General features: G+C 42.7%; 1 protein-coding gene across 2 annotated transcripts in view; it reads left to right on the forward strand.

Moving 5' to 3' along the window:
• LOC136849686 (uncharacterized) overlaps positions 1-12004 on the forward strand; it is a 231637-nt gene extending 219633 nt beyond the window's left edge. For both annotated transcript variants that reach the window (XM_067123031.1, XM_067123030.1), the window contains exon 4: positions 7499-12004. In XM_067123031.1, the coding sequence (XP_066979132.1) occupies positions 7499-9167 (1669 nt within the window). In that variant the 3' untranslated portion in view covers positions 9168-12004. The remainder of the gene's footprint in view (positions 1-7498) is intronic.
• Positions 12005-12232: the final 228 nt, after the last annotated feature.

The raw sequence follows: 12232 nt of genomic DNA on the forward strand, positions 1-12232 counted from the left end.
ATAACAAATATGCATCTTTTCCATGGATCTTTTAAAATGTTTTGCCTTAATTCACTGTATCCAATCATATTGTATATATTCTTATATTGCTTTTTTATTATAAATTGCGATCATCAGTGTTTTAGTTTGGAAATGTATATGCGGTGTTTATTTCACCGCATTTAACTCAGTTCAGAGCACTTCTCTTGCTTCTAGTTAGCGTAAATGAATCTCTAGAGTCTAGATACTTTATTTATAAGGAGCAATGTTATTTTTGTTATACAAACTGTTTCTAAGTCGAAATATCACTGGAATATGTCTTGATGTGAAATTAATTTATCTATTATTTTCGTTAATAGATGACGAATGACGATGGCCATTTGAGGGCGTTTGTTTTGTGTAAAAAAAAAAATTCAAGATTCCGTTCGCTATTTTCACTTGATTTCATCATAATACGAGCTTTACGTGTTCGTTCATGCCCAGTAGTTTTGATTAAAATACTTTCTCTCCCATGTAATTACGATCGAGTTTCAGCCATGTTGCTGATGCACGATAATTTACAGTATAGTCATTAGCAGCTTGAACATTGTTTTCTCAGCTTCAGCTACAACTTGCAGCTTAAATTTAGCAGTATATTTCCTTGCCAATCTTTTATCCATACCGAATAAGGGTATAATGTAAAAATATATCAGTCCTATTCTACTTAACGTCATTCCATAACGTACGGTAATTGTTTATTGCCGTACAATGATTTAAATATCAGGTAAATGGCTGTTGTTATCCGATTCGGTTATAAACAAAAGAACAGTTTCTTGGTCGGTTGTTTATGGCTGTACGCATTTACACAAGAGTATAACGTTACTAACAATACTTTTATCATTCTCTTTTACTTTTTTAACTAGAAGATGGGATAAAGAGATGGAGAAAAAGTTGTCTATTGTAGATTGGTCTCTCTCACTGCCTGGTTACGTTGCTGCCTGCGCCCGTGTGAAATTTAAAAATATTTTATAAATAATATTGTGGTATCGGTATTAATTGCTTACCCCATTGCAAAATCGAATTATCATAAGGTGAATTATCGTAACTCGAGCATTACCTGAGTATTTTAATAGTTTTATCACAAAAAGTGCATTTAGTCATGAAAATGAGATGAAAATCCAGCATTTAGTGAATATTTCTCAGTGAAAAATACTGCGAATGGGCGAATTTTCCTCAAATAATGGTTAGATACGTTCCAAAGAGAAGTCTGTGAATATGTGAGTCTGCGAATCGTGGGAACACGAATACGGGGGTTTACTGTATTTTAAAAAATTGTGATTTTTTTGTACACAAAATAAATATGCCCCCTAATGCCCAACGTTACCTATTACCGAAAAAAATAGCTAAATTAATTCACAACGAGACGTATTTAAGTTATATTTTGACTTAAAATACTTCATATAATGAAAAATAACCTTGCCCCTTATAATAAAGTATCTAGATATTCATTTACGCTAACTAGAAGCAAGAAAAGCGCTCTGAACTGAGTTAAATACTGCGAAAAAATGTACGTAAACGATTTCCAAACCAAAACATGTAAACGATTTCCAAACCAAAACATTCACCGCTATGATTGCAATTTATAATACAAAATCAAAATAATAAATATATACAGTATTATTGGATACAGTGAAGTAAAGCATAACATTTTAAAAGATCCAGGGAAAAGATGCATATTCGTTATGTCGATGTTTCTATAATACGATATTAATATTTGAATATAGAGCACAGTATAATGTAGTCTAGGCTACCGTATATGTATACGATATGCCATAGTGTTGGCTAAGTTCATTCTTGTTTGTTATTCAGTTTCTTTTTGTATTGGATTATCATAAGTCACTCTGCATGAACCTCCAGACTTAGCTGATATTAATAATTACTATACCGTGTATGTATAGAGTATACTTTGTAGTGTAGGCTAGGCTACCATACAGTATATGTATACATGGTACTGAATACCCTAGTGTAGGCTAGGCTATATTCAAGATATGTTTTTTCCAACAAATTATGTGTTTTTCGGAACCTAACCCCATCGTAAGTAGGATAATACATGTCTAAGCATTTTTAGAGTTTTTATTTCTGTTTGAATTATCAAAATAGGCAGTTCTAAGTGATTTTAGAAGGGTTTTAAGTTGTAAAGTCCCCGCTCAACAGGTTCCCTATGATAAACTTCCATTTTCTACGGTGCCTTCACAGCTGACCTGAGGTCGCAGTGCTCAGCCTTATTATCATTATGTAATTGTACATTTATTACCTGTTCATTTGCCCTTATACATAGTATATGTGTCAGAGTATTTTTTGTGTCTAATCAGCGATTGTTAATCATCCTGTTATCTATATGTACCTGTCCTGTTTTGTGTAGAGAAATAGTTTTGACCTCAGGTCACTTGTAAAGTTTTGTACTGACATCCGCACGCCGTTTTATAAGCGGGTCACTCCCTCAATAAACTAGGAGTACTTGTCAACCTGCTCTTTCTTTCGCACCCTCTCACAGTGGTGACCCCCGGAGTGGTTCCCGGAGCCATTAACGGACCCAAACAGCGATTAGTCTTAGTCCGATGAACCACCCCTCACCCCTAATGGACTAACTATGGCGCTCTAACAAAGCATTCGGGCGTTACCGACCCTTGTCAGCAAATCACCGGTGTCATTAGCGGACCCACACGGCACGCTCCCAAGCGAGTATTGACGCAAATGTTCCCTCACACTCCAAGTGAGAGTGCGGAATGAGCATGGATGCAGACATTCCCTCCCATATACAAATAACCGCGAACTTCTCGGAGGCAGATGTCTCCCTCGTGCAACCCCCTCTCAAGCCCTCCTCCACGCCGGTACCCCTCCCCATGCGATGCCCCTCTTGACGGACCAACCGAGGGCTGCCCTCAGCATAAAGCTGCCACCGTTCACCCATCAGAACCCAGCATCTTGGCTCTACAGGGTCGAGGGGTAATTCAGAGTGGCAGGACTGACAGACAAGGTGTTGAAGGCGGACATTGCTATCACCCTACCGGAGGAGATATACAGAAAGGTCGCCCCGTGGATGACGTCCACCACTAGCCCTGCCACCTTCCAGGAATTAAAGGCCTCTCTCATTGAGACCTGTTCCATGCCGGTCTCCGAGAGGGCCACCCGAGCCCTCGACCTCACCATCAACCCCCGGTAGGACACGAACCTCCTGGAGACGTGGCATGCCCTCCAGGACCTCCTCCTCCTCCCTGAGACGGACAGCAGCAGCAGGCACAAGGAGATTATCCTGTCGAGGAAGATCCTCCTGTGGCAGCAGCTACTCCCGGATGTTCGTGGACAGATTACGGAGCCCTACACCCTGCCGGTTGAGGACCTGATAAGGACGGCACAGCAGCTGACGGACTCCACGAGGGCAGTGAAGCGGGCATCCACGCCCGCACACCCCATCAACTGCCTCCAGCCGGAGGACCCCGCCACAGAGGACATCAACATCGTCGCCAGGAGGCAGCCACCCCACCACCAGAAGAAAGAAAGGCCAGGGCTTTGCTACTACCACCAGAGGCTCGGCAAAGAGGCCCGGAATTGTGAAGCCCCCTGCCTTTTCGGCCATCCAAAAAATGGGGGAGGCGGCGGCCACCCTCACAGGCCACCATGGCAGTAGCACCCAAAACACCCAGGAGCCCCGCACCAGTAGGCTTCTATGTCCGTGACACTGTCTCTGGCAGGATGATGCTGATCGACACTGGGGCAATGCGGTCAGTGTTCCTGCCTTCCAGAGAGGACCGCAGACGCCCGCCGGACGGCCGCCAATGGGTCCCCCATCTTCTCCTAAGGCACCAGGCTCCTGTCAGTCTCCATCCTGGGCCGGAAATACAAGTGGAACTTCATCCTCGCGGACGTTAAGACCCCACTCCTGAGTGCGGATTTCCTCGCCCACTTCGGACTGGTAGTTGACGTCGGCCGCAAACGCCTGCTGGACACAGAGTCCTGCCAGTCCCTGCCCCTGTTGCCGGGCCCCAGGGTGCCTACAGTCTGTTCCGTCGCCCCCCAATAATACGCCTACCTCCAAGACAAGGGGCCCCCGATGCACGCAAAGTTCCGGAGGCTTCCCCCACAGCACCTTCAGGAGGCCAAGAAGGCCTTCGCTGAAATGGAGCATATGGGCATATGCAGGAAGGCCCCCAGCCCACTGGCCTCCCCCCTTCACATGGTGCAGAAAACAGATGGCTCCTGGAGACCCTGCGACGACTACAGGTGGCTCAACCTCACTACAGAACCCGACCACTACCCTCTACCAAACATGCAAGACCTTATGGCCTCATTCCATGGCGCCAAAATAATTTCAAAGCTAGAGCTTTTAAAATCATATTTCCAGGTACCAGTAGCTCCAAAAGACATCCCCAAAACTGCCATCATCATGCCCTTCGGGTCCTACGTCTTCGCCTTCTCCACCTTCGGCCTGAGGAATGCAGGGGTGACCTTCCAGTCTGATGGACAGCATTCTGGGGGACCTGAACTTCTGCACCTGCTATGTCAATGATATCCTAATTTTTTCCACGTCCCACAAGGAACACTTTCGACACATCCGGAAGGTCTTGCAGCGCCTGCAGGAGAATGGCCTCATCGTCAGGTTCGACAAGTGCACCTTCGGCATCGATAGAGTTGGCTTCCTGGGCCACGAGATATCTCCGGGAGGCGTCCGCCCAGTTGCATCGAAAGTCGAGGCCATCATCAGGTTCCCCACCCCTACCTCCATCAAGGGCATACAAGAATTCCTCGGGATGGTCAACTACTACAGAAGGTTCATCCCCGGGGTCGCACACACCATGGCCCCCCTGACGGAGATCGTCAAGGGCCATCCGAAGACCTTAGTGTGGGACCCCGACCTGGCGAAGGCCGCCCTCGCCAAGGCAACAGCCTTGGCCCACCAGGACCCCAGCGCCCCGCTCCAGCTAACAACGGACACCAGCAACGTTGCCTGTGGGGCCATCCTGGAGCAGGTCGTCAAGGGAGCCCCTCAGCCCATCGCCTTCTTCAGCAGGAAGCTCAGCCCCACCGAGTCCCGCTACAGCACCTTCGACAGGGAACTCTTCACAGTGTACCAGGCGGTACGCCACTGCAAATTCCTCCAGGAGGGTATGCCCTTCACAATTTGGACGGACCACCAGCCGCTGGTCCACTCCTTCACAAAGCTGGGATATGCATGGTCCTCCAGGCAGCAGCGGCACCTCACGGCCATCGCAGAGTTCACCTGCACCATCAAGTACCACCCCGGCAGGAAGAACCCAGTAGCCGACGCCTCTCTCGAGGATTGAAATCAACACAGTGCAGCTCAGGATCGACTACGAGAACCTCGCCCAGGAACAGGCTGCCAACCCAGAGATTCCAGCGTACCGCATCGCCATCACGTCACTGAAGTGGAAGGACGTGCCCCTCGCCCCTGGGGGCTCAACACTGCTGAGCGACGTAAGCACTGGCCACCCCAGCCCACTGATGCCCGCCTCCCATCGTCGGCTGGTCTTCGATGTCATCCACGGACTGTCCCACCCCTCTGGCAGGACGACAGCCAAGCTGCTGGCGGAGAAGTTCGTCTGGCACAGCATACAGAAGGACGCAACGGCCTGGGCAAGGCAGTGTATACAGTGCCAGGCCAGCAAAGTAGGACGGCACACCGAATCAGGGGTGGGCGACTTTCCCCAGCCGGGGAGATGTTTCGGGCACATCCATGTCGATGTAGTGGGTCCTCTTCCCCCATCAGGAGGAGCCAGATACCTTCTGACAGTCGTCGACTGCTCCACCAGGTGGTCCACCTCCAGTGTGCGCTGAGGCCCTCCTCTCCAGCTGGATCAGCCGGTTTGGTGTCCCGGACCATATAACCACGGACAGGGGCCCAGCTTTCCTGTTTGAGCTGTGGACTGCCCTGGCACGCCTGCTGGGGACCACTCACCACAGCACCACCACCTACAACCCCGCAGCCAGTGGAATGGTGGAGAGGTTCCACAGGTCCCTGAAGGCGTCCCTCATGGCTTGTTGCACCGCCGACAACTGGAAGTACCAGCTGCCCTGGGTCCTCCTTGGGCTGAGGACCACCCCCAGAGCCAACAGCAACCCGTCCGCAGCAGAAAAGGTTTACGGGGAGTCCCTCGTAGTCCCGGGCGAACTCATTACAGAGGACCGGGACGACCTAACAACACAGAGACTCCGCGAGAGGGTTGGGAAGTTCACCCCCTGCCGGCGACATATACCGACAGGACGTCCCCCTTCATACCTCCCGGCCTGTTCTCCACCACCCACGTCTTCATCAGGAATGATGCCGTACGCCCCCCCCTTAACCAGGCTCTACAGGGGCCTTTCCTCGTACTGGGGAGAGGGGGCCTTTCCTCGTACTGGGGAGAAACAAAAAGGCATTCCGGGTGGCTGTCCACGGGAAGGACAACTGGGTGTTGGTAGACTGCCTCAAGCCCGCATTCCTGGAGGAAGAGATCGGGGGCACTTCCCAAAGCCCCCTGCCGGAAGCGGCGCCCCTCAGCCCGTCCCACCCGCAAGAAATCCTCGTGGGCGCCCCCGGAAGGCCCCGGCCCAGGCAGGAGAGCAACCCATCACTCCCATCCGCAGGGCACTGGAGAAGTCGAACGCACCCCCCAGCTGACATCGAGAAGGCGCGGCCCTCTCCGCTGCCCCAGCAGATACCTGCTTTGATCAGACGTTACCTGCGTCCTGTCGGGGGGGGAGTATTGTAAAGTCCCTGCTCAACGGGTTCTCTATGATGAACCTCCCGTTTTCTACGGTGCCTTCACAGCTGACCCGAGGTCGCGGTGCTCAGCCTTATTATCATTATGTAATTGTACATTTATTACCTGTTCATTTGCCCTTATACATGTATATGTCAGAGTATTTTTTGTGTCTAATCAACTATTGTTAATCATCCTGTTATCTATATGTACCTGTTCTGTTTTGTGACGTCCGCACGCTGCTTTATAAGCGGGTCACTTCCTCAATAAACTAGCAGTACTTGTCTAACTGCTCTTTCTTTCGCACCCTCTCACAAAGTATTCGCAGATTTTAGCTATTTGTGGGGGGGTTGTGGTACGCATCCCCCGCGAATGCAGGGGGTTTACTGTATGCACAATCTAGATACATAAGATAACATGATAAAAATAATAATCACCAGTATCCACGCGGCTGCTGAAGAAGTAGAAAAAATAGAAATCATAATAATGGTAATGACAGTAATTATATGGAGAATATTTTTCTTGCTGTATTTATAGGACCATCAACATTAACAGCTATTGTATTTTTTATGCCCAAGAATTCAGTGTACACCCTTTATATTTTATATTTTATTTTATATATTTTATATTTTATTTTTGTAATTCCATAAGCAAGACAGGAAGTGTACAAAGGCTGTACAAATTTGATTGACTTGAGGATGTTTTTTAATTAAAATTCCATTTTTCAGCAAAAGGTTTTATAATTTAGTATTGTTTGTAAAGTTAGGTATCATTTTCTCCAGGTCATCACTACCAGAAATTCAAGGAAAAGATTACTCAGTATCATCTTGGCAAAAGAGGTCTTCACCTTCACACTCACCTCAAGTAAGTAGAGCCCTATCATCTCCTCTTAGTTTAAAGAAGCATGATAAAAACTCTTTAGATTTAGATGACTGGAGGCCAAAAAATTTAAGCTCTCCCCTTGGCCTGCACAAAAGAGAGTATGTCCATAAAAGGTTTCATACAACACATCCAAAGTATACAGAAGAGCAAACAAATTTTATAAGGTCTAAAGTGAAAAACATTCTTGATAGGGGACAGAAACCAGATATGGATAGTATACTGAAGGATTGGGAACATTACTGGAATAATCATTTAGTGAAATTAACAGAAGACAGCTGGACTGCCAAGCGAGAAAATAGAAAAGCGTCATTCAGTAGTTATAGCAAACAGTCTTCTTTTTCTGATAGTTTTGTAAGTAGTAGTAATTCTGAAAATAATAGTGAAAGCTCAGATAGTAGTAGCAATTTGGATTCAGAAGGCCTTAAAAGGTGTAGAAAATCTAAGCACAAGAAAGAAGTAATGTTGCAAGACAGAAGATCATCTACTTCGGATCAAAGAGGCATTGGAATTAAGAAAAGGATAAATTCTACATCGCCCACACACAAACTGCAAGATGAGCCATCTTCATGGGGCAGAAGAAATTCTGATAGTTCACCTGAATCAGCTTTTAGAGTGAGTGATGTTCACACAAAAGGGAAGAGACTTAGTTATTCACCTTTAGAGAGAAGAGTTGATAGTATGAGGAAGAGGAAACAGAATTATCTTGATTGGAGATGTAAATCTTCAAGAAGAGAAGAGAGTTACTCACCATCAGACAGAGAAAGTGACCAAGCAAGGAGGGAGCAGAGCTTTTCTCCAAGATGTAGTGAAACGGGCATAAGCAATAGCATATTCCCCACAGATAGAGAATTTCAGAGGAGAAGAGAAAAGCACAGTCAGTCACCTACAGATAGAGACATAAATCTCACAAGGGAGAAAAATAAGTATCCATTGTTGAACAAAGAAATGGAAGGAAGTCATTTTTATGGCAGAGTGAGAAGAGCAGATAAGGAAAAAGATATTGATGAAAATGTTATAATTACAGAGGTGGGAGAAGATGTGACACATCCCTTGCATTTGGATGGCAAAAATTCTAGAATGTTCAAAGAAACATCAAAAAGTGGAGAGTCTGGAGACCTTGCATTTTTGCAATATATTTTGAAAGTAAAACAGTCAGGCAGCAGTGAGCAAAGTACCAGTATAGTTCCTGAAAGTGAAGAGCTACAGACCAGTGAATGGATGAAAAAGAAATTATGCAATTCAAAGACTCTAGGGGTTACTAATAAGAAGTCTTGTAATGTCTTAGAAGTTTTTGAGGTGTTATGTCATTTTGGTGATAACTTGGGTAACTTAAAAAGTCCCCTTGAACTTTTGTATGGTAAAGCCTTGCAAATTCACTCTTCAGGCTTGGAGGTTGCTTCCTTATTGAATGATAATGATAATTTGACACTTTTGTATCTGGTAAGCAGCAAGTTGAAGAAATCTGTGAAATCTACAGATTTAAGTATCATTCAAATGGTAGTAATTGAAGAAGCACTGGTGAGACTTGATAATTTCCTAGAAAACACTCTTCCACAGCTAGACATTTAAGGTATAGCAGTAGAATGTCTAGGGAAAAGTGATGGAAACCTAGAAGAATGCATCACTAAAGAATTGTCAAAAACTGTTGATTTTCAAGTCAGTGAAAATCTTTTTTTTACAGAATGTCAAAAAAAGAGCAGTTGAAAATAATGGAAAGTTTGAAATTATCAAAACACCTCAACATAGACACACTGTCACTGCAAGATTGCCTTTCATCTTCAAAGTTGTACTCAAATTTCAAATGACATGGATGCCTTTTGTGATATGTTTTATAAAACTAACAAACAGGAGAATTCATATCTCTCTAAAGATGTATCTTAAGGTATTATAGTTCTGAAATATAAGTTTAATACGTATGCAAGGAAGGTGGAAGATTTCCTTTTTGAGGAAAATCTGTTTTCAAGAATAATTTCACAGATGAGGAAAACATGTAACAGTATAAACCTGGAACAATATGAAGAATAGATCAATGTTGAGTAATTCCATTCATATTCCTATTAGTATCTGTATTTTTATGATTATTATGTTTTTTTTAAGTAGGTTTTCTTTGCACATAATTTTGTTACTGTGTCTTTGTGTTTATCATTTTCTGCAGTGACAAGCAAATCCAACATTTACAGTATGGTGTTAAGTTTAGAAGCAAAGGCTGACAAAATTTTTGGTTCTAGTTCAGATATATGGAACTCAAAAACTTCAAGAATATGCAAATCTTGCAGTTTATGTAAGTGAAATTCCAAAAGTTATTAAAATTATAGTTACTGATTGTAATTAATATTGGCACCTGAGATTTTTATTGATTTTCAAGGATGCAGAAATAGCTGCTTAGGTTTCCGTGCATGTCTATAGCTGTGCTGTGATGCCTTAAGGTCAGTTATTTCTGAATGATGATCATAAAAGAGAGAAAATGGGTTTGTTTTGTATAATTAGATAAACTACAAGATGCAATCTTGTTTTATATTTATCTTCCAAAAAAGTGGAAAAGGTATACATGAAATTGTTCTTGTAACATGTACCATCATTTCTGCTGATGATCTTGAGGGACATTTTTCGAAAGATCTGGGGTATGAATCCTGTGCAGGTTTGTCACATATGTGATTAAATATGTTTTGTTTGAAGGAAGAAATGTTACAGCTTTGAGTAGAATGTAAACTGAAATGCTGATAGAAAGTCAAACCAAGTTTGGCAATTCACTTTGTCTCATTGTAAGAAGAATGTTGAATCTTTTTACAACTCTGGGAAATTGTTAATTACTGCAGTGTATTGTATGCTACTATAAGTGATACGTATGTATTTTGATTATTATTCATACCAACAATTTATGTAATTTGTTAAGTGGTGGTATAATGTTATTGTATTTTAAAATTTTCTACATGTAAATTCTTTTATATCTTTCCTCCTTTTGTAAGTATAAAAAATATAAATCTTGTTTTTCTATATATGAACAATTTGTTGCATACTGTGTACTTCAGTTTCGTAAGAGATTGTGTTAGTTTTTAGCCCAAATTGTATATGGACCTTTGTTTAAGTTGCATATACTGTATTGGCAACATTCTTGGAGTATGGTTGAGTGAATTGGTTCTCATGGTCCTGATTCATTTTGTAATATACATAAAAATGAGGAGCATATTTTGTGTTTTTGTGCCTAACAAAAAAATATTAACTAAGCTTTACTAGAAAAACAAATCTGTGTGAATTGTTAGCTCATCACACCCATTAATGTATACCAGGAGAAGTATTGGTAAAAAATGTACAGACCATTTGACCAGATCATGTAATTGTCATCCATCCTCAGAAGATAGGAGTTTTTGTGTTGTCAGTAGGTATGTCATGTAACTAATGACAGACTGATTATTCAGGTTGCCAAAGCTTATTAGGCTGGAAATACAGGGATTAGAACTTCAGAAATAATGAAGAAACAGCCACTACTATTTGCTGATTAGTTCCCATTTTCCACATAGTGTCCGTCAAGAGACTGTAGGGGAGGTGCATACCACTGGGTATTACAGTACACTGGATCTTTGGTATTTTTGAAGAGGTTAGGTGAAACTAGCCCTAGAAATAAATTTTAAGAGCAAAGTTCTTGAAATAACAAGTGTTGCAGAACAGCATCTTATTTGTTCTAAGCATAGCAGGTTAACTTGGGACAGCAAAATCCACAAGTATGTAGCTGAGCAACGTAGATAACAGTATGCCAAAACATGCTGAATTTAAAGCCTTTTTGTACTGCTGTATCATAATAAATGAATTTCATCTTTCTTGCCAAGAATTAGGAAATTTTCTGTAAGCACATGTCATTGATGTCCCTTGTAGCTTCTCATTTTGGTAGTACAGTTTAAAGTAATGTTCAAATTCTGTACAGAAGTTAAATGGGAACAATTTCATCAATTACTTGTAATGTCTGGCAGTCTCTTGGATTTTGGAAGCAACATTTTTAGTGTGGAAGCAAAGAGTTTTTGTATATTTCAATTATGTAAATTTACATTCTTGTTATTTTGCTTCTCTAGCACTGTCATGGAAGTAGCTTCTCAGTTGTGTAATAAGTTGCAATGTTGTGGATTTTATTTGTTTGATATAGAACTAATGGACACAGTGTGCTCTATAAATTTCTGGTGATCTTGAGTGATTCCATAAGAAATAAGAGAAGAAAATGTCTGATGATTTCTAGAGCCTTGTCCTACCAAGTCATTTTTATTATAGTTGTTTTATTAGGAATATGAAAACATGGATTTTATACAGTTATGTTGATTGAAAAGCTAATTAATAAAAATAATGGAATGGTTTCTAAGAGTTAGCTAATTCTTTAGTTCTGTGATCAATAATGGTACCTTGTACGTGGCCGTTGTATATCCTATCCAAATGGTCAGGTATTTCAATACAATGATGATTTTGCTCACCCTTGTTGGCATCATGTTTAGCAAATGAAAATTTTACCAATTGTTATGGTTGGGGTAGCTTGGGAGCAAGTGCCATATACAGTCCTCTTTCTGTTAATGATTGTACAAGTATTGTCATATCTCTTGCATAAATTAATGTGAATAAGCTCAAATTAATGTTCCTCTCATACCCTCTCTGTA

The sequence above is a fragment of the Macrobrachium rosenbergii genome, chromosome 21 (genome assembly GCF_040412425.1).
Source record: "Macrobrachium rosenbergii isolate ZJJX-2024 chromosome 21, ASM4041242v1, whole genome shotgun sequence".
NCBI classification, from domain to species: domain Eukaryota; kingdom Metazoa; phylum Arthropoda; class Malacostraca; order Decapoda; family Palaemonidae; genus Macrobrachium; species Macrobrachium rosenbergii.